Source organism: Rana temporaria, chromosome 3, assembly GCF_905171775.1.
Source record: "Rana temporaria chromosome 3, aRanTem1.1, whole genome shotgun sequence".
Taxonomy (NCBI): domain Eukaryota; kingdom Metazoa; phylum Chordata; class Amphibia; order Anura; family Ranidae; genus Rana; species Rana temporaria.
The window spans coordinates 426,002,805-426,023,881 of record NC_053491.1 but is presented as its reverse complement, the minus strand read 5'-3'; the positions used below and the strand labels follow the sequence as shown (position 1 = coordinate 426,023,881).

Sequence of the window (21,077 nt, the reverse complement as noted above, 5' to 3'; positions counted from 1 at the left end):
AAAGGGCCAGGGACAGTGGCGCCACCCAGAGCTCCATCCGCAGCAGTTAGCCATAGGGTCCACTACCTTAGCAGTGCACTCCTGACTCAAACGGAGTGCATCTGTCCCCTGGCCTCAGGTGACCTGACACTGTGCCTGTCAATAAATGCAGCCTCACTGTGCCAATCAAATACAGCCTCCCCAGCGCCCATCAAGTGCAGCCTCACCAATGTCCATCAAATGCAGCCTCACTGTGCCCATCAATCAGCCTCACCATGCACATCATTGCAGACTCACTGTGTCCATCAATGCAGCCTCATTGTGGCCATAAATGCAGCATTACTGTGCCCATCAATACAGCCTTACTGTGCCAAGGAATGCAGATTCACTGTGCCAATCATCAATGCAGCCTCACTGTGCCCATCATCATTGCAGCTTCACTGTGCCCATCAATCAGCCTCACTGTGCCCATCAGTCAGCTTCATTGTGCCCATTAATAAAGAGTCAATGTGCCCATCAATCAGCTTATCTGTGCCCATCAATCAGCCTCACTGTGCCCACCAATGCAGAGTCACTGTGCCCATCATCAATCAGCCTCACTGTGCCCATCAATCATCCTCACTGTGCCCATCATTCAGCCTCACTGTGTTCATCAATGCAGACTCACTGTGTCCATCATGCAGCCTCACCGTGCCCATCAATGCAGAGTCACTGTGCCCATCATCAATCAGAGTTACTGTGTCCCATCAATACAGACTCACCAGTGCATCTCCCGCTGTGTCACAGAGCTTTGATTTGAATACCCTGGCGTGCCCGTCCTCCTTTCCCTCCTCCTACTTCAGCGGCCGCTGTAACAGAGTCCCGCCTCCTATACACACACAGTGACGCCGGGCGGCTGGGGATAACATCAGCGCGAGGCAGGAAAAGAGGGCGCGGCTAATGCCTGCGGGTTCTTTCAGCTCTGTTCAGAGAGGCACGGCTCCGTTCATAGGGAGGCAGGGCACAGCGCAGTGCGCGGATGACATAATCACCCAACAATCGATTAAGCCAGCCTCAGCATCGATTCTGCATCGTGGACTGCTGAATCGCAATGCATCAATGCTGCGATAATTAAATTCAGCACCCTAATCCAGTAACGCCTTACCTTCAGACATTGCCACCATATGTGGTACATCGACGCTCCTGGTATATAGGTTGCCAGCCTAGCTGGAACCATGTACCATCACAGAAGCACTTTCTAATTTGATTCGATAATAGAGGTATTTATGAGTGACCTCAAGGCCTATATATAAATTTCACAGATGTGTCCTCTGATTTTATCAAATTGTGACACAAATATTCCAAAGAGGACATAGTAGCTATATCAGAATTCCGTGATAGAGTACTTAAAAAATGTGTTATCTGCGTGTAATGGAAGTACTCTGAAACGGGCATGTGATGTTTCTCTATTAAAGCCTTTCTTGTCAATATTCCCCTATAATCACATAAGTCAGCTATATGCAGAAAACCTTTATTGATCCACCAATTAAACATTCTGGGTGTGAGGGCCGGGTGAATTCCCCATTTCTCTTTTTTTTATACTCAGTTGTGACATGACGCTACTACTTATATGAAGACATTGGGGTAGATTCAGGAAGCAATTACGCCTGCGTATCCATAGATACGCATCGTAATTGCTAAGTAGCGCCGGTGTATCGACTTTCTGTATTCAGAAAGCTCGATACGCCGACTGTAGCCTAAAATATGACTGGCATAAGGCTCTTATGCCGTCGTATCTTAGGCTGCATTCTTACGCTGGCCGCTAGGTGGCGTTCCCGTAGTGGTCAGCGTAGAGTATGCAAATTGCATACTCACGCAGATTTACAAATGTACGCACGCCCGGCGTTCGAGTTTTACGTCGTTTGCGTTCGTCGCTTTCTGCGTAAGGCTGCTCCTGCTATTAGGAGGCGCAGCCAATGCTAAGTATACCCGTCGTTCCCCCGTCGCGATTTTTGAAAATTACGTTGTTTGCGTAAGTGAATCGTGAATGGTGCTGGACGCCATTTACGTTCACGTTGGAGCAATTTACCGCAATGCACGTCGGGAAATTTTCCAGACGGAGCATGCGTAGTACGTTCGGCGCGGGAACGCGCCTAATTTAAATGATCCACGCCCCCTATGGGATCATTTAAATTACGCGCACTTACGCCGGCCACTTTTACGAAACGCCCCCGCAAATTACAGTGCAAATGCTTCGTGAATGAAGCGTAGCGCAAGTAATTTACGAAGGGGTAGCGTAAAAACGGGATGCTGCGCCTCCGTAGTAGTGCGCGCCCCTACCTGAATCTACCCCAGTGCTTGTATATCAAGGCAAAATGTATTAAAACATTTTGCTTGTCTTTCAAAACGCTCTCAAACCAAGGTTTTACTGTACTTTTGGATGAACATTCATTTCCACAGAGTGTAGCCTGCCAAACCACGACGGAGGATGGAGCAGCCATCTAGCTATGTATGCTGTTAAACGTTTGAATAGTGCAGGATATTTTTGAGAGTGTAAAGTGCGCAAAGATGGAGTAAGATTAATGCCTAAATATGGGAGAGCCTCTGAGCGTCATATAAAATTGTAAGAGTGTTTAAGAGTTGTGAGCGTGCTTTCCATTAGAGAAATGTTCATGGCCTGTGACTTGTCATGGTTTATTCTAAGACCCGAGATTATTGTAAACGGTTTATATATTGTATATAAGTTGGGGAGGGTATTAATAGAAGACAAGACCATCATCAAGATGTCATCTGCAAAGAGGACACATTTATGTTCCCTTTTGCCACATTCAATACCTCAAATATTTATAGAGCTGCAAATTTTTGCCAGCAGCTCCAGGGCCAAAACCAAAAAAGTAACAGGGAAGCCCTGACGAGTGCCTCTTTGCATAGAAATGGGACTCGAGAAGTATCCTTTTATCATTAAGGACACCGTAAGGGAACTATAATGAACCCAGAGTATAGACATAAATCGCGACTCAAAGCCAAATTGGCTTAAGACTTAAAGATAGCCAAAAAGGCTCAAAAAATAATAATATGTTTTATACTTACCAGAAAAAGCTGTTACTAGGCAGATTGTCCTAATCTGCCTCTTCCTCATCCGCGGTGAGGTACTGTGTTCTCCTCCTCACGATGCCTCCTGGGAAATAGAGACGCGCTGTCTTCTAGGACACACAGGACGGTGTGCCCATTCACAAAAAGCCACAGCAGAAAACGGGCAGTGAAGCCGCAGGTGAGGATGGCGGCCTAGGACGCGGTCAGACATCGCCAGCAACCTGGACAGGTAAGTGTACTTATTAAAAGTCAGCAGCTACAGTGTTTGTAGCTGCTGATTTTTAATTTTTTTTTTTTACCGCCGGACCTCCGCTTTAAAAGAGGTAGTCCCAAGACAAGGACTCAAAAGCCTTGTGTATCCAAGGACAGCAACAATCTCAGTCAGATTGTATGACCAGGGACAAACCCTGTCTGGTCTGGGTGGATATATTGCACAAGAAACGAATAGCAGGTATATTATCCGGGAAACACCAGGACACACTTGCGCCCAAACACCCATCCCAGAAAAAATCAACCAAAACCACGGCAGCGGTCCACCATTTTTTATGGGCAGATTTCCCGGCTAACATAAGTGCTATCCGGGTGCCAGGATACAGGCACCCTCACATGTGAGTTGATTACTATGATTGTATACTTGGAATACATTTTTAAACTGTATTACGCAATTAAAGCGGGAGTTCACCCGAAATGTTTTTTTTTTAACATTAGATTGATGCTCATTTTGTGAAGGGGAATCGGGTAGTTTTTTTTAAAATCGAAGCAGTACTTACCGTTTTAGAGAGCGATCTTCTCCGCCGCTTCCGGGTATGGTCTTCAGGACTGGGCGTTCCTATTTGATTGACAGGCTTCCGACAGGCTTCCGACGGTCGCATACATCGCGTCACGAGTAGCCGAAAGAAGCCGAACGTTGGTGCGGCTCTATACGGCGCCTGCGTACCGACGTTGGGTTACTTTCGGAAAATCGTGAGGCAATGTATGCGACTGTCGGAAGCCTGTCGGAAGCCTGTCAATCAAATAGGAACGCCCAGTCCCGCAGCCCATACCCGGAATCGGCAGAGAAGATCGCTCTCTAAAACGGTAAGTACTGCTTCGATTTAAAAAAAACTATCCGATTCCCCTTGACAAAATGAGCATCAATCTAATGTTAAAAATTAACTTTTCGGGTGAACCTCCACTTTAAGTTTTTCTTGTCATATGTATCTACATTTATACCAGGAAACGCCAGTCTAGAGGAGATCCACAAGGGTTGCCCCACAAGTGCGTTTGACCATACTAGTGATAGATGGTCCATTTAAGGGGTGAGTTTACATCTATGTGGGGGCAACCTGTCTGAGCACTTAAGTACGAAACTTACCATCAATTGGGGAAAAATGAAACATAATTTTAAAAATGATCATTAATGCTCGATTCACCGTTTCAGTTCCGATTTCAGACCGAATTTTGGGCTGAATTTTGACCTGAAACAGACCAAAAGACGCACTGGACCAAATGTGGAGATATGAGAACCGGCTCCATAATAAGCTGGTCAAAATATCCTGCTATTGCGAATTGGATGTGGTTTATCTGCATCCAATTCGCAATAGCAGTATATTTTGACTGCCACCTCTGCACTAAGAACAGAGGGCTCGGTTCTCACGGCTCCCCAAGCAGAAAGCTGCTGACTGTCAATCAGCAGCTCTCCGCTCTACAGGATGTCTTGTCTTGAGCAGAAACTAACATATACGAACGTGCTCATACCACACATGTGTGGTATTGCCGTGATCATTAGGCCTCGTACACACGGGCAAACATGTCCGTTTTCAGCGGACATGCCCGCCCGGAGATTTCTGTATGATGGCTGTACACACCATCATCCAGAAATCCGCGCGTACACGATACGCGGTGACGATGACGCGCCGTCGCCGCGACGATGACGCGGCGACGTGCACGGCCCTGGAAGTTCAATGCTTCCACGCATGCGTCGAAGTCATTCGACGCATGCAAGGGATGGCGGCCGCTCGGACATGTACGGTAAGTCTGTACAGACGACCGAACATGTCCGATGGACAGGATTCCAGCGGGCATGTTTCTAAACATGTTTAGAAACATTTGTCCGCTCGAAAACGGTCTGGCGGACAAATGTACGCTGGAAACCTGTCCGCTCGGCCGTACACACGTGGACCAGTTTCAGCAGACATGTTCGGTCGTGTGTACGGGGCCTAAGGCCCCATACACACGAGAGGATTTATCCGCAGATACGGTCCAGCGGACCGTTTCCACGGATAAATCCTCTCAAAGATATCCGCTGATTTCGATGGGATGGAGTGTACACACCATCCCATTGAAATCCGCGCGGAAATCCTCTGCCGATGACGTGTCGCGCCGTCGCCGCGATTATGACGCGGCGACGGGCGCGACGCTGTCATATAAGGAATTCCACGCATGCGTCAAATCATTACGACGCGTGCGGGGAATCCCTTTGGACGAATGGATCCGGTAAGTCTGTACAGACGAGCGGATCCATCCGTTGGAATGGATTCCAGCAGATGGATATGTTGTGCAGCACAACAAATATTCGATCTGCTGGAATCCATCCCAGAGGAGATTTCTCCGCGGAAACAGATCCGCTGGCGTGTACACACCATAGGATCTATCCGCAGAAACCCATTTGCTGGGATTTATCTGCTGATAGATTCTATCGTGTGTACGGGGCCTTAGAGCAAGATATTTTTTATTTTTTTATTTTTATTTTTTTCGTTGAACTGGATGGACTTGTAACTATGTAACTATGTAACTATGTAGGAGCAATGATTCTAGCACAAAACCTGCTCTGTGACTCTAAACCGGTAACCTGTAAAAAATCTTAAGCATCTCATATGGAGATGTTTAAATACCCTAGTTTGCCATTCCACGAGCGTGTGCAATTTTAAAGCATGACATGTTAGGTATCTATTTACTCAACGTAAAATTGTGTTTTACATTATACAAATATTGGGTTAACTATTGTGTTTTTTTTTTTCATTAAAGGGTATTTTTCCCAAAAAATTGCATTTAAAAGACCGCTGCGCAAATACTGTGCAACATAAAATATTGCAATGTTTGGCATTTTATTCTCTAGGGTCTCTGGCTCTGCTATAAATATATATACCGTATATACTCAAGTATAAACCGACCTGAGTATAAGCCGAGGTACCTAATTTTACCCCAAAAAAACTGGGAAAACGTATCGACTCGAGTATAAGCCTAGGGTGAGAATGAAGCAGCTACTGTAAGCAGAAAAGATGGTCAACAATGCCCATTTGCGCGCCTCACTGTGCCCATTTCCACGACTCACTGTGCCCATTTGCACGCCTCACTGTGCCCAACCTCACTGTGCCCATTGAAACCTCACTGTGCCCATTGCCACATCACTGTGCCCAACCGTTTATTCATTGTTTAAAAGTCGCGGTCTCCTCCTGGTCCCGTGCCTATCACAGACGTCTTCTCATCCTTGGACTCAGTTTCCCAACAGACACTGTGTTTAGTGTTCTGCCAGTCACGGACGTCTTTTCATTCTCAGACAAGAGAATGTCCGTGATAGGCAGAACACAGAACACAGTGTCTGCTGGGAAACGCCTATCACGGAAAGGAGCAGGGGGAAGCTGCAACTTTTAAACAATGGACGCTCGCAGCCAGTGGCTGTCTCAGCCAATCAGGTTAAACTAGCCAGAATAGGCCAACCTGATTGGCTGAGACGCCTGTCAGTCTTTTACAAGGAGCGCATCCCTAGTGCGTTCCTTGTATAAGCTTCCGGAACCCGAGGGCTGTACTCGAAAAAGCCTATCAGAGCCGTTGGCTCTGATAGGCACTTCCGTACAGCCAACCAGCTGCGGTTATTCAGATGGCCGGACATGAGCGCCGACCATCTGAATAGAACAGCGACAGCGGCGATAATAACATAGATTCGTGCAATGCATGAATCTATGTTATTAGACTCAGTGGCGGTGAGAGCCAGAGGGGGCGGCGCTCCAGCGCCCTCTATGGACGAACCGCCACTGCTCACAGCCCTTCAGGTACACTGACTCGAGTATAAGTGGAGGGGTGTATTTTCAGCCCTAAGGCCCCTTTCACACTGAGGAGTTTTTCAGGCGGTACAGCGCTAAAAATTGCGCTGCTATACCGCCTGAAAAACTCCTGCCCAGCAACCTCAATGTGAAAGCCGGAGGGCTTTCACACTGAGGCGATGCGCTGGCAGGAGAGAAAAAAATCTCCTGTCAGCAGCATCTTTGGAGCGGTGAGAGGAGCGGCATGTATACCGCTCCTTCCCATTTAAAACAATGGGAAACCGCGGCAATACCGCCCGCAATGCGTTTCTGCAGAGGCGCATTGCGGGCCGTATTAACCCTTTATCGGCCGCTAGTGGGGGTTAATACCGCCCCGCTAGCGGTTGAATCCCGCGGCAAATCCGACGGTATAGCGCCGCTATTTTTAGCGGCGCTATACCGCCACAGCGGCTCCCGCCCCAGTGTGAAAGGGGCCTAAAGAAAGGGATGAAAAACTTGGCTTATACTCGAGTATATAAGGTATATATCTATCTATACCGTATATATCTATATATAAAAAATGTTTGGGGGTTCTAAGTAATTTTTTAGCAAGAAATACTAATTGAAACAACAGTAATTGTACGGAAATAATAGAATAAAACGGCATGATCAGAAGCAAAGAACAATCCTACACTTCCTCTTCTATCACGCTGGTATGTAGCTAAGTTTTCCCTTGTCGGATGAGATTTCACGTACAAGTCAATACCATTCCTAAACATTATGGACGCGCACTTTCATGAAAGATCGCACAGACGATTGTCCGATTTTCTCATGGCCTGTACAAGGCTTTATGGCCTCCCGTACACACGATCCGAAATAATCATTTTTTTTTTGGCATGCTAGTCGTATATCGAACCCGAAGAGTTTTCTAAAGTACCGAAAATTCTCGTACGACAGAATAGAAAATCGGAAGTGATGTCATGTGTTGTAGTGTATTTCTGTTGTATTTTCGAGTGACAACTGTACTGATTAAATGAAAATCATACGATCTGGTATTGTACGAGAAGAATTTCAGTGTTTGTCCGATCGCATGAACTGTTGTGATTGACTCTAGAAAACGCTGTACTAACGATCCGATTATTATAAGATCGCGTCGAAAGCGGTATTTTTCATTCGATTTTCGGGTCGTGTGTACGGGCCATTACAGCACAAATTTTGTCAGTAAAAGGAAAATCTGCTGTGTATTTGGGCTGGAAGAGGCTGATTGTGACCCGCAGACATCCAGCTTTCCCGCCTAGCTAGTCCCTTCCATTGTGATCCAGAAACAAAGGAGCCAGGCCTGTGCTGGCTGGGCAGGGAGCACAATAATCTGAGTACAATGGGAAGGTGGCAGGGGGTGCAGGGGGTGCACAGATCAGGCCTGCACAGCTGTCTGCTCTGACTTCTCACACTTCTTTATCAACTTCTTCTTTCTCTTCTGCTAATTCCCCTTTAGTTTGGGACTGAACCATTCCACCAGAAGAGAGGGGGGAAGGGGGAAGCCTTGGTGCTGCAAATTCACAAAGTCTTCAGAGTGGGAGGCAGATTCCCCTCCATGAGCTCTATTAGTACAAACCATAGAAGGGGGGCTTTTATGTTTTTGTCTTTAATAAAATGAAACTTTTATAAGAATTTAAAGTGTTTGCTGTCAGTGATGATGGGAGATGCAGCACTCTGCTGTCATAGGAAGGCATGGGTGATGTCAGTGCAGGAATGCAATCTGTTGCATGGTGCTGGATGAAGACAGTGATGAATGAGGATCTTCTATTGTAATATATAGGAGTGTTGGTGTATGGGGCAGGCTGATGGGGATGGAACCTGCAGCAGATGAGTGTGTCTGGGCTCCCCCCTGCTCTAGTAGTACAGTCTGCAGGGGGAGGAGATCACAGACAGGACAGACAGCTGATTCCCAGCTACAGCCAGTGGAGGCAGAGGCATCTATACACCATCCATCCTTCTCCTCCTCCTCTGCTGGATCCTATACACGGGAAGAAGATCGGATCCCAGGGCTGTCATGTGTGATCCCCACAGCTGAGCACCAACCAGAACCCCACACAGGACTTCTGAACACCAACCAGCACCCATCAGACTGCAGCACCATGGCATTCAGTCCCTGGCAGATGCTGTCACCCGTCCAGTGGGCGAAATGGACCTGGTCAGCAGTGAGGGGGGCAGGAGGAGAAGAGGGCACCGAGGACGAGGATGACCACTGCCATGAATCTGGGTGAGTAGAGGAGAGGACACTGTCGGAACCCACTGAGGCACCCAGCATGCACCCACTAAGGATGTGGCACCCACTGAGGCTGGGGCACCCAGCATGCACCCACTGAGAATGGGGCACCCAGCATGCACCCACTGAGGCACCCACTGAGGCTGGGGCACCCAGCATGCACCCACTGAGAATGGGGCATCCAGCATGCACCCACTGAGGATGGGGCACTATCAGCACTCAGCATGCACCCACTAAGGAAATATATGTATGTGTACATTGCATTATACAGTGATGATGATCAGGGACACCAGCTCATCTGCAGTGCTGTCAGATCACAGAATGATACAGTGTCGCAAATAGAGAATATTTATAATCCTAGTCCTATACATCTTTATTCAACGAGAATGCCAATAGCTATAGATGTGTCAAAAATAATAGTGACAACTACTAAAAATGGGCATCTAAACATTTTTATTATTTTTAATTTTTTTGGCACCCTCATACAATAAAATAATGCATAGGATTATGTGGGGGAAACCTCTACATGTGTTATATATATTAATCTCAATCAATCAATCAATCAATCTATATATATATATATATATATATATATATATATATCTCAATTATAAAAATGGATTATGTGTAGGAAACAGCCACATGTGCTGTGTCCAAAGAAAAAGGGATGTATAGGGATTATGATGTGTGTGTGTGTGTGTGTGTGTGTGTGTATATATATATATATATATATATATATATATATATTTATTTTTTAGGGTGCCAGCACACAGGTGTTTTTCTGCACATAAATAATAGGTGATCATCACAATACATATACATCTATTTTTTTATGTATGTAGGCGCCAACACAATACCATCTGCTTCCTGCATTCAATCTGGGATTAACTGGAAAACAAATGTCACTTTCAGTCCAGCAGACTTCAGAAAGCAAATGTCGTTGTATGTTCTATTAAATCCAAGAAGCTTGCCTTATGTGTATGTGTTCTGTGTGTTTCCCTCAGTGGTCAGTGATGTGTAATTTACAAAGGCATCTGCTCTTAATATTGATTTATTGATAAAACATTGGCATGCTGTCGTGGTTCATAGTGGTAGCGGCTTTATTGCCTTGTAGCTGGGGCTCCGGCATCTCCTGGTCAGCTGCACTTTGCCCTTTGCTCAGTAAGGGTTTTATCTGGAATCAGCTATTCAAAAACCTACATTGGTTTTATTAAATGAAGGAAAAAAAGTGAAGTTTTTTTTTTTCCCTATGGTTTTTGAGACTGTCAGTTTCCATAGTGATTTGAAGTTGTTTTGTAGGCTTTATGTTCACTCTGCCAGTGTCGGTATGTCGGCCAAGGCAGGCTTCCCTCTACCGCAGTCGGCCTTACTGCCAGGCTGATGACCGATGGGCTTCTATCTGTGAAAAGTGTGCTAACATGTCGCCCATAGCAACCAATCAGAAACCTTATTCCAGCTTCCACTCTGCACTGCAGAACTGGCTGCTGTAGGCCGGTTGCTATAGGCAACACAAAGCTTTCTTATTGGCACGCTTTCCATACACAAGCCCCAGACTAATCCTCATGCCTGCTCTTCCTCACTGATCAGTGTTGGGATTGAATCATGACCTGCAGACTTGAGTGGATCATTTTTGCAAAGCAAGCAGTTAAGGGAGTTTACATTCTTTTGGTTCCTGAATGTAGATTTGTCCAGTTGGCAGACACGTATCATATAGCATTGGATTCCGAAGCTGCATATCCAGGCCAATCAAACATTTGCTGATTGTCTGTCTTGGATTGATGGTGGCTGTTCAGAGTCATTATAGAGGCTGCTTTATTTTCCACAACAGAAGCCAAAATACTTTGATATTCCTTAACGTGTGCTGCGGCCTGCTGGGATGTTTTGTAGCGCGTTGTGCTGTGTTTTAAATGAAGTATGCTCCGTTTTCATCCAGCGCACATTGGAGCTGTGTGTGTTTGTGTGAACTGGGCCCATGCAAAATAATCCCTGGAATTCATAAAGGGCTTGTTTACCCTCTGAAGAGCGATCTGACAGACAGCAAGGAGGCATTATGTTGCCTCCTCATCGCCTGTTTTAAAGCTGAATTAAACCCCCCTATCCTTTTCCGCCAAGGAAGCTACCATCTTAGCTTCTGTTTGATCTGCAACTGCCAGGGTGCTGCACATGTGATCAGTCATGAGCCTTTTGATGGCTTGACAATTTTGTTGCAAGCACAAGCAACTGTGAGGGCATACCTGGCATGTCCGGTCCGGGTTGAAATTGTTATAGCAATGGGTTTAGTTCTGCTTTAACCCCCTAAACCATGCCCCACCACACAGCAACTTTGTGCATCGCGGGGTAGCTACTATTCAGTTGAATGGGTTGCGATCGGCAGGTGGTCCTGCCCACTGAATGCAACAGCAAACCTAATTGTTGCTGAATGATCATGGTCGTGGCATATTTACACCCTTGTCTTCTGCCTTTGCAGCTTAGGTCGGTTTCACACTGAGTCGGTTTTCAGGTGTTTTAATGATGGAAATAGCCTCTAATGGCTAAAAACCGCCTCCACATTTCAGTGTGACTTTTCACACTGGGGCAGTGCGCTTGCGGGACGTTAGTAAAAGACCCGCAAGCAGAATTTTTGGGAGCGCTGTAAACGCACTGCCTATTGAAATGAATGGGCAATGCTTCCAAAGCACCTGAAAAGCGATTTCAGAAGCGCTGAAACACAGGTGCTTTTTAACCCCTTCGGCCTCTAGCGGGAGTTAAAAGCACCCTGCTAGCGGCCAAAAAGTGCCACAAAAATGAGTGGTGCTTTAGCGCTAACGGCCGGGCTCTGCAGTGTGAAAGTAGCCCTAAAGAGTTAGTTCACCTTTACCAAAAACTGCCTATGCAGATAAGGGAAGTCCATAGATGGATATAAACAAACTGTGCAACTCTGACTAAAGTGGATTAAGACCGGGTTCACACTAGTCTGACAAACGCTCCGACATTGGGAGCTTGTGTCGCGTGAAAATCAATGTTTCCCTATGGGAGGCATCTTAACTGGTCCGACACATGTCGGAGCGACTTTGCAAATGCTCCCTGTACTACTTTGGTCTGACTTTGAACCTAGTTCACTCCATTGAATATCATTGAAGTCGGAACGCAGTCTTGCACGCTCCGACTTTTGCATGCAACTTGTACTCTGCTGATCTTGAGGGGGAACTCCACGCCAAACAACAAAAAAAACGGCATGGGTTTCCCTCCAAGAGCATACCAGGCCCATGGGTCTGGTGCAGATTTAAAGGGGAACCCCCTACGCTGGAAAAATGGTGTGGGGGTGCCCCCAAAATTCATACCAGACCCGTATCCGAGCAGCAGCCCCGCAGGTCAGGAAAGGGGGTGGGGACGAGCGAGCGCCCCCCCTCCTTAACCCTGCCAGGCCGCATGCCCTCAACATAGGGAGGTAGGTGCTCTGGGGCAGGGGGGCCCCCCCACCCCAAAGCACCCTGCCCCCATATTGATGAGGACAGGGCCTCTTCCCGACAACCCTGGCCGTTGGTTGTCGGAGTCTGCGGGCGGGGGGATTATCGGAATCTGGGAGCCCCCTTTAACAAGGGGGGGCCCCCAGATACCGGCCCCCCACCCTAGGTGAATGAGTATGGGGTACATCGTACCCCTACCCATTCACCTGGAGGAAAAGTGTAAAAAACAATAAACACACTGCACAGGTTTTTAAACATTTTTATTAGTCAGCTCCGGGGGTCTTCTTCCGTCTTCTCCGCTCTTTTCCTGCTCTCTGCGATCCCGGTTCTTCTCTCGCTCTCCGGTGCCTTCTGCCGGGCTGCGCCGCCGCTATCTTCTTTGTAGCTCTCTTACTAGTGGCGGCCAGCCCGGTCTTCTTCCGTTGCCTTCTTCCCTCTTCTTTTCTTCCGGTGTTGACTCGACGCCCCCTCCCGCTGTAATGCCGGGTGCGTGGCTCGCACTGATTTATATAGGCCTCTTATGACGTCACAGTCCCAGCATGCTCCGGGTCACTTACATGTGGGCCATTTACATCCCTCATGAAGTCTGACTGGAATACTCCCAGGACATTGCTAAGTGAGGCCTAGTTGTGACTGCTTACCTCCACCATCACAGGAGCGAGCTCTAAAATGCTGAGCTCAGAGCTACTCAATTGGGGAGAGCGAGCATGTGAGGGAGTTTGAATAGAGTTGAAAAAGCTCAGTTCTGTGATGATGGAGGTGGACAGCAATGACTACTCCTTACTTGGCAATGTCCTGGAAGTATTCCAGTCAGGCTTCAGGAGTTATGTAAATGTCCTACACCTAAAGCAGGGGCATTATTCAACTTTAGTCAGAGCTGCACAGGTTTTCTCTACAGACACCCCTTGCTTGCATAGGCATTTTTTTTTTTTTTTAGTAAAGGTGAACTGACCCTAAGGCCCCATACACACCATAGAATCTATCCGCAGATAAATCCCATCAAATGGGTTTCTGCGGATAGATCCTATGGTGTGTACACTCCGTCGGATATCTATCCGCAGATAAATCTCCCCTGGAATGGATTTCCAGCAGATAAATATTTGTCGACATGCACAGAATATCTATCTGCTGGAATCCATTCCAACGGATGGATCCGCTCGTCTGTACAGACTTACCGGATCCATCCGTCCAAAGGGATTCCCCGCACGCGCCGTAATGAATAGACGCATGCGTGGAATTCCTTATATGACAGTGTCGCGCCCGTCGCCGCGTCATAATAGCGGCGACGGCGCGACACGTCATCGGCAGAGGATTTCAGCGCGGATTTCAATGCGATGGTGTGTACACGCCATCGCATTGAAATCCTCTGAAATCTTAGAGAGGATTTATCCGCGGATACGGTCCGCTGAACCGTATCTGCGGATAAATTCTATCATGTGTATGGGGCCTTAGGAGTAGTGATTGGGGGTTGTAAATGCTCAGCAAGTGTAAACAAGGCCAAAGAGCACTATAGAAACTCATTAGAGATCTGTTTTGTGGTAGTGCGACAAATGGCAGAACATGCAACAGATTCATGTGTCAACACTGACGGAACTGATTCAAGCTTTTTTGTCTGTTACAGCGTGATGAATGTGCTTACTCCATTATGAATGGTAGTTTTACTAGAACGAGCGCTCCATCTCATAACTTGCTTCTGAGCATGCGCAGGTTTTTAACGTCGTTTTAGCCCACATGCGATCATTTTTTACAAACCGAAAAACGACATTGTTTAAAACGTTGTTAAAAAATGCAGCATGCTCAAAAAAAAAGAATTTGTTGTTTTTCAGAAGCCGAAAAATGATGTGAAGCCCACACACGATCATTTTAAATGAAATTTTTTTTAAAACAACGTTTTTTTTCATGCCGAAAAATGATCGTGTGTACGAAGCGGCATAAGGCCCCCTTTTGCGACCTGAAAGTTGTGCGATTTCGCTGCGGCTTAAAGCAATGCCTCTGTAATCTTGAGGTCTATGGACCTCAAGTCGCATTAAAGTCGGACCAAAGTAGTGCAGGGACTACTTTGAAGTCGCTGCGACTTGAAGTCACAAGGATATGAATAGTACTCATTGGAAATCATGGGGTACGACTTGTCGTGCGGCTTTGCAGTCTCAAGTCACAGGACAAGTCGCACAAGTGTGAAAGGGGCCTTATAGTAAAATGTTGCAGAATTACCACACAAAAATGCCACACAGCAACTACACGTGTGTCACAACATATTCCACCAACATGGAAGAGATCTTATTTACCTCCACTTTCCCTGATATGGTGTTAATTTTTTTATGGATTTGTTGCAACAAAAGCACTATGCAGTAAACGTGTCGCTTATAAGAACTACTTGAATTTGTAGCACGTGTCCATACTAACAATGGACCTGTTGCAGGGTTTTCTTGAATTTGACAAAAGAAGTCCGACTACATGCTTACTAGGTACCAGAAATGTGTCGTAAATGCCTTACTGAATTGCCTCCATTGTGTTTTTACGTTGTCATTGCATTAGGCCTGTATTGAGCAATCCAGCCCTATGGACTTGGTGTAAATGAGACTTGAATCCTGCACGCCCTGAAGGGGACAGCTGTGTGTGGATGGTGCCCATGTCAGCCTTGTGTTGTCTTCGTAGCACAGGCTGAGGATAGGATTTCAGTGTGTGAATGCAGGTTGTGACAGGTTGGATAAACATGCAAAATATTTCCGATTTTCTGAGAACAGACGGGAAATCTGTTTACCCGGACGCACTTGTCCTGTCCTCCGATCACCATGTGGCCTTATATTTATGAACAACTTCTTGGTTGATAAGAGATGTTGTTTTTATGACTTTCCCCAAATCATCACCACACAGACTCAGCATGTTCAGAACTTGATGTTTACCAGAGACAACATCCTCATCTTCATAGGAAGGAAATGTCACTAACCACCAACGGCTAGATGATAACACTACTAAATCTTACAGCTGCTGTCATCAGGTTTTTACCAATATCATTCCTTTGGAGCAGCCTCCAAAAGACACTTGAAATAATTGTCAGGCCGCTGCGAAAATGTATTTTATGTGTGGTCAGCGGGTAGAATACCCTTTACATTGGTGGTCAGCGGGAAAGAATGGCCCTGATGCCGCGTACACACGATCATTTTTCGTTTTGTAAAAACGTTTTTCAGCCTCTTGAAAAAACAAACTTCATCATTAAAACGACGTTGCCCACACACGATCGTGAAAAAAAAATGCTCTAGCATAGCGCGGTGACGTATGATGGCACTATAAAAGGGGAAGTTCCATGCAGATGACGCCACCCTTGGGGCTGCTTTTGCTGATTTCATGTTAGTAAAAGACGATTCACGCTTTTCAGCCTGTTGCAGCGTGATGAATGTGCTATCTCCATTACGAGCGATAGTTTTACCAGAACGAGCGCTCCCGTCTCATAACTTCTGAGGATGCGCAGGTTTTTCACGTCGTTAAAGTGCACACACAATCATCTTTTACAACCTGAAAAACGACATTGTTTAAAACGTCGTGAAAAAATAGAGCATGTTCGAATATTTTTTTTTTTTTGTCGTTTTTCAGAACCCGAAAAATGCTCTGAAGCCCACACACGATAGTTTTTAAATGACATTTAAAAAAAAAAAAGTTTTTTACAACCCGAAAAATATCGTGTGTGTGTGTACGCGGAATTACATTGGTGGTCAGCGGGAGAGAATGCCCCTTACATTGGTGGTCAGTGGGAAGACTGCTTCCCTGACACTGGTGGTCGGTGAGAAAAATTCCCCTTACATTGTTGGTCACATTGTCACTCTTAGGCCCCGTACACACGGTCGGAATGAACCGAAGTTCGGTTTCATCGGACCAAACCGACCATGTGTATAGGCCATCGGTCTGTTTTTCTTCGGTCCAAAATTTTAAAACATGCTTCAAAACCGAACCGATGGACTGCTGCTCGATCGGACCAAACCGATGGTTAGTACAGAAAAGCATCGGTTCAAACCCCGCCCATGCTCAGAATCAAGTCGACGCATGCTTGGAAGCATTGAACTTGAACGTTTTATTCAGCACGTTGTGTGTTTGACGTCACCGCATTCTGACCCGATCGGATTTTGGACTGACGGTGTGTACGCATATCAGGCCGTACGGCCACTTTAGAGGTGAACTGATGAAAACGGTCCGACGGACCAGTCACATCGGTTTGGTCCAACCGTGTGTACAAGGCCTTACAGATAGCTGAAAAGCTAGTGGAATTGAACTATTCAGGCACAATTTGCTTGGTGGTCAATCTGCCACAGCTTGGAGAACTCCCAGCAACCACTGGAGGGACCCAGGTTATGAGTGGCTGCTTTGGGGTCTCAAAGATCCATCCACCCATTATTGATATTTAAGTTGATCCTGGAGAGCTTAACCACCCTAGGGCCCATTTACAGTTTGCCAAAATGGTGCATGTTACTGCAATGCAACGTACATGCTATATCACCTTTTGGACAGCATTGCAGTGTGCCATAATGCAAGATAGTGCATTGTGGTCCACTGGCTTGCAAACATTTCTGCATGTATTTTTTTATTTTTCATTTTGGTGTGTTGGCAGGCCATTTTTTTATTTTATTTTTGATCTTCACTTACCTGAGGCTTCCTATCCTCTCCTCCGGTGGCTAAAAAGAAGCAGTGAAAATGAAGGTGAATATGTTCTGTTCTTTGACTAACATTAAAGTGGACCTGCTACTTGGGCAAAATGCATGTGTGAACGAGCTCTTAAAGAGCCTTAAAAAAATAAAAATAAAACTAATACAGCCACCACACCGAAGGCTGGTAAGCTGCAATATTTACTTTTTATTTTTTTTCTTGGATTTAGATAAAGCTGATTTGCTTGAATGACTTGTTTTAGCTATGCCCTTCAGAGCTCAGATAAATGTTATAACGTCATGCTAAATTTTTAATATGAGAATATCTGAACCTGCCTATCCCTTCCCTGATATGAACGAACTCCTGAAGAGACAAGTCACACTTGTGTCTTTGTGTCACTCTCGATGTCACCTGGTCACCTCAGGGTGGATTGTATGAGGTCAGGGCAAGCAACAGCTGCAATTCCAGAGCTCTGTGTGGCACAGCGGGGCCGACTGGCTCAGTGTAACCTTAATCCACATCCAATTTCTGTATGAGCCGTCTCTGAGTCATGGCGTACACATCAATACTGAAACCTTTGTGGACTGTGGGGCAGAATGGACACAAAGCAAGATGAATAAAATAAAGCTTCATTCACATTGGCGGTGACCATACATGCTTGTATATGCGTTTTAGAGGACATTTCTAAACGCATGCATTGATTTTAAGCCCTTGTTCACACAGGTGTAATACAACGTACGCCCGTGCGAGGGCTGTGTTTGTCTGCACATTGATGCACACAACACCTGTGCATCCCTGAGTGGGTAGTCTCATTCATGTCAGTTGGGTCGCAGCAGCTGCACAGTCATTGCACCCAATTTCACATCCGTGTTGACATGTACACTGTTGCACATCCATGTGAACGAGGCCTAAATGGTAGAATTCACACTGCACATTCTACAGTGTTTTAGATGCATTCAGTTTAGCTGTGTTTAGAGTAAATAGAACTCTGTGCGTCCAGGTGGAGATTAGATACCCAGAACGCATGTAAACGTGAGTAAATAACACCAAAGAACTTGGTCTGGGAAGCATTGTTGTAAGGTTTGTATATACTGCCCAGATAATTTCTCCTGCGCCTTCATAAACTAAATGAAGGAGACTAGAGTGAGGGCTTATTTACGCTGTTGCATTTTATTGCACGCATTCTGACGTGCTAACATGCCTGTGTTGGTTTTCCATAATAAATATAGTCGGTTCCCTTCTCAGTGTTGCAGTGTATTGTGAAATATATGACCTTTCCATTTTTCTCTGCATCCGAGTATTAAAAAGGCCCAACAAAGTCAATGGCAGTACATACAGTATCATACAAAAGACATACTGAAGCTGAGCATGATCCCCCCCCCCCCCTCCCTTCAGAGACTGGGCCACAGGGCAGTATTCCAACATAAGGAACCCAAACACACCTCCAAGACAACCACTGCCTTGCTAAAGAATCTGAGGGTAAAGGTGATAGACTGACCAAGCATGTCCCCAGACCTAAACCCTATTGAGCATCTGTGGGGCATCCTCAAATGGAAGGTGGAGGTGCGCAAGGCCTCTAACATCCACCAGCTCCGTGATGTTGTCATGGAGGAGTGGAAGAGGACTCCAGTGGCAACCTGTGACGCTCTGGTGAACTCCATGCCCAAGAGGTTTAAGGCAGTGCTGGAAAATAATGGTGCAAATACTGCAGCTGCTGACTTTTAAAATAAGGACACTTACCTGTCCAGGGCGTCCGCAATATTGGCACCCGAAGCCGATCACAATATTGGCACCTCGGCTCTCGGGTGGAGGAGCCGCCATCTTTGGTAAGGGAACCCGGAAGTGAAGCTTTGCGGCTTCACTTCCTGGTTCCCTACTGTGCATGCGTGACCCCACTGGTCCCTGCTGTCTTCTGGGACCTGTGTGTCTCACAGAAGACAGTGGGGGGACGGATAAGGCGCCCGGAAGTGGCGTAGATACCCGCAGGGGGCTCCGGTATCTATGTTTGGAAGTGGGAGCAAAATACCTGTATTGGTATCTGCCCCCCCCCCCCCCACCTCTGAAAGGTGCCAAATGTGACACCGGAGGGGGGGATTCCGGAAAGCGGAAGTTCCATTTTTGGGTGGAACTTTGCTTTAATGGCTGTGTGTTGTTTTTTGAGGGGACAGCAAATTTACACTGTTACAAGCTGTACAACTCACTAGTTTTACATTGTAGCAAAGTGTAATTTCTTCAGTGTTGTCACATGAAAAGTTATACAGGAAAAACCTTGGTTTGAGAGTAACTTGGTTTGAGAGCGTTTTGCAAGACAAGCAAAATGTTTTAATAAATTTTGCCTTTATATACAAGTGATGTCTTGATATAAGAGTAGTTTCATGTCAGAAACTCAAGTTCACCCTAGAACCCATCTCCACTGAGGCCACAAAAAATATCATTGGTACTTTGCGAAACAGCACAGCGCCACATGATATAATTCCCACTAAACTGCTGAAGGAATGCGCCGATATCATGGCACCTCCTATCACGCAGCTTATAAACCACTCTTTCAAGGAAGGCATAGTGCCCTCACAGTTAAAAGAGGGCATAGTCCAACCCATCTTGAAAAAACCCACCCTAGACCCCAAGGACCCACTTCATCGTCGTCCCATAACAGGCCTAAACATTCTCTCCAAGGTCATGGAGAAAGTAGTGGTACAACAGCTGCAACAGCATCTAGATACCCATAATCTACTTGATCCATTTCAATCGGGTTTCCGCCCCGGACACGGTACAGAAACAGCATTGCTCAAAATATGGGACGATGCTCTAGAGGCTGCAGACGAAGGAGAATCTTGTCTCCTGGTTCTGCTGGACCTAAGCGCTGCCTTTGACACCGTAGACCACAAACTATTACTGACTCGGCTAGCGGACGTAGCCAAAGTTGCAGAAGGTGATCTATCTTGGTTCTCCTCTTTTTTGGAAAACCGATCACAAACAGTGAAATTGGGACCTTTCACTTCTGAGAAACGCACGGTATCGCACGGAGTCCCTCAAGGATCGCCTCTATCACCGGTGCTGTTTAACATCTATCTTCGTCCTCTTTTTAAAATCATTAGCAGACAAAAACTGCTTTATCACTCATATGCAGACGACACGCAACTGTATTTCCGCATTTGCAACAAAAAGGATCACCATCTCAATCTAGAGACATGCCTCTCTTTGATAGAGAACTGGATGACAGAGTTATCTCAAACTCAACGGAGCGAAAACAGAACTTCTCCTGTTTCACGCTAAGCGTATGAATCAACCTGCAACAACTTGTTTGCCCCCGCCCATTCTGGGCAAAATCATCACCCCTAGCGCCAAAGTCAAAAGTCTCGGGGTCATCTTTGACTCCTACATGACAATGGACGCACAAATAGGGTCAGTGGTCAGCGGATCTCACCATCTGCTGCGCCTACTACGCAAACTCACTCCTTTTATTCCCAAAGAAGACATTGCGACCGTGGTGGGAGCGATTGTAAACTCCAGATTGGATTATGCAAACGCCCTCTACCTCGGTCTCCCAAAGTACCAAATCGCTCGTCTGCAAGTCGTGCAAAATACGGCCGCCAGACTAGTGACTGGGAAAAAACCTTGGGAATCAATCTCACCTTCACTGAGAGCCCTTCACTGGCTGCCAGTAAAAGACAGAAT

At 46.3% G+C, this 21,077-nt stretch overlaps 1 protein-coding gene across 5 annotated transcripts in view; it reads left to right on the top strand.

Annotated features, from left to right (window-relative positions):
- Positions 1-21,077, top strand: part of TACC1 (transforming acidic coiled-coil containing protein 1) — a 161,939-nt gene that overhangs the window by 43,232 nt on the left and 97,630 nt on the right. The window contains exon 1 of one of the 5 annotated variants that reach the window (XM_040346243.1): positions 8,937-9,315. The exons of 1 other annotated variant lie outside the window; for it this stretch is intronic. In XM_040346243.1, the coding sequence (XP_040202177.1) occupies positions 9,191-9,315 (125 nt within the window). In that variant the 5' untranslated portion in view covers positions 8,937-9,190. Of the gene's footprint in view, positions 1-8,936; positions 9,316-21,077 lie in introns of those variants that run through there. 3 more of the 5 variants (XM_040346244.1, XM_040346245.1, XM_040346246.1) reach the window with 3 other exon arrangements.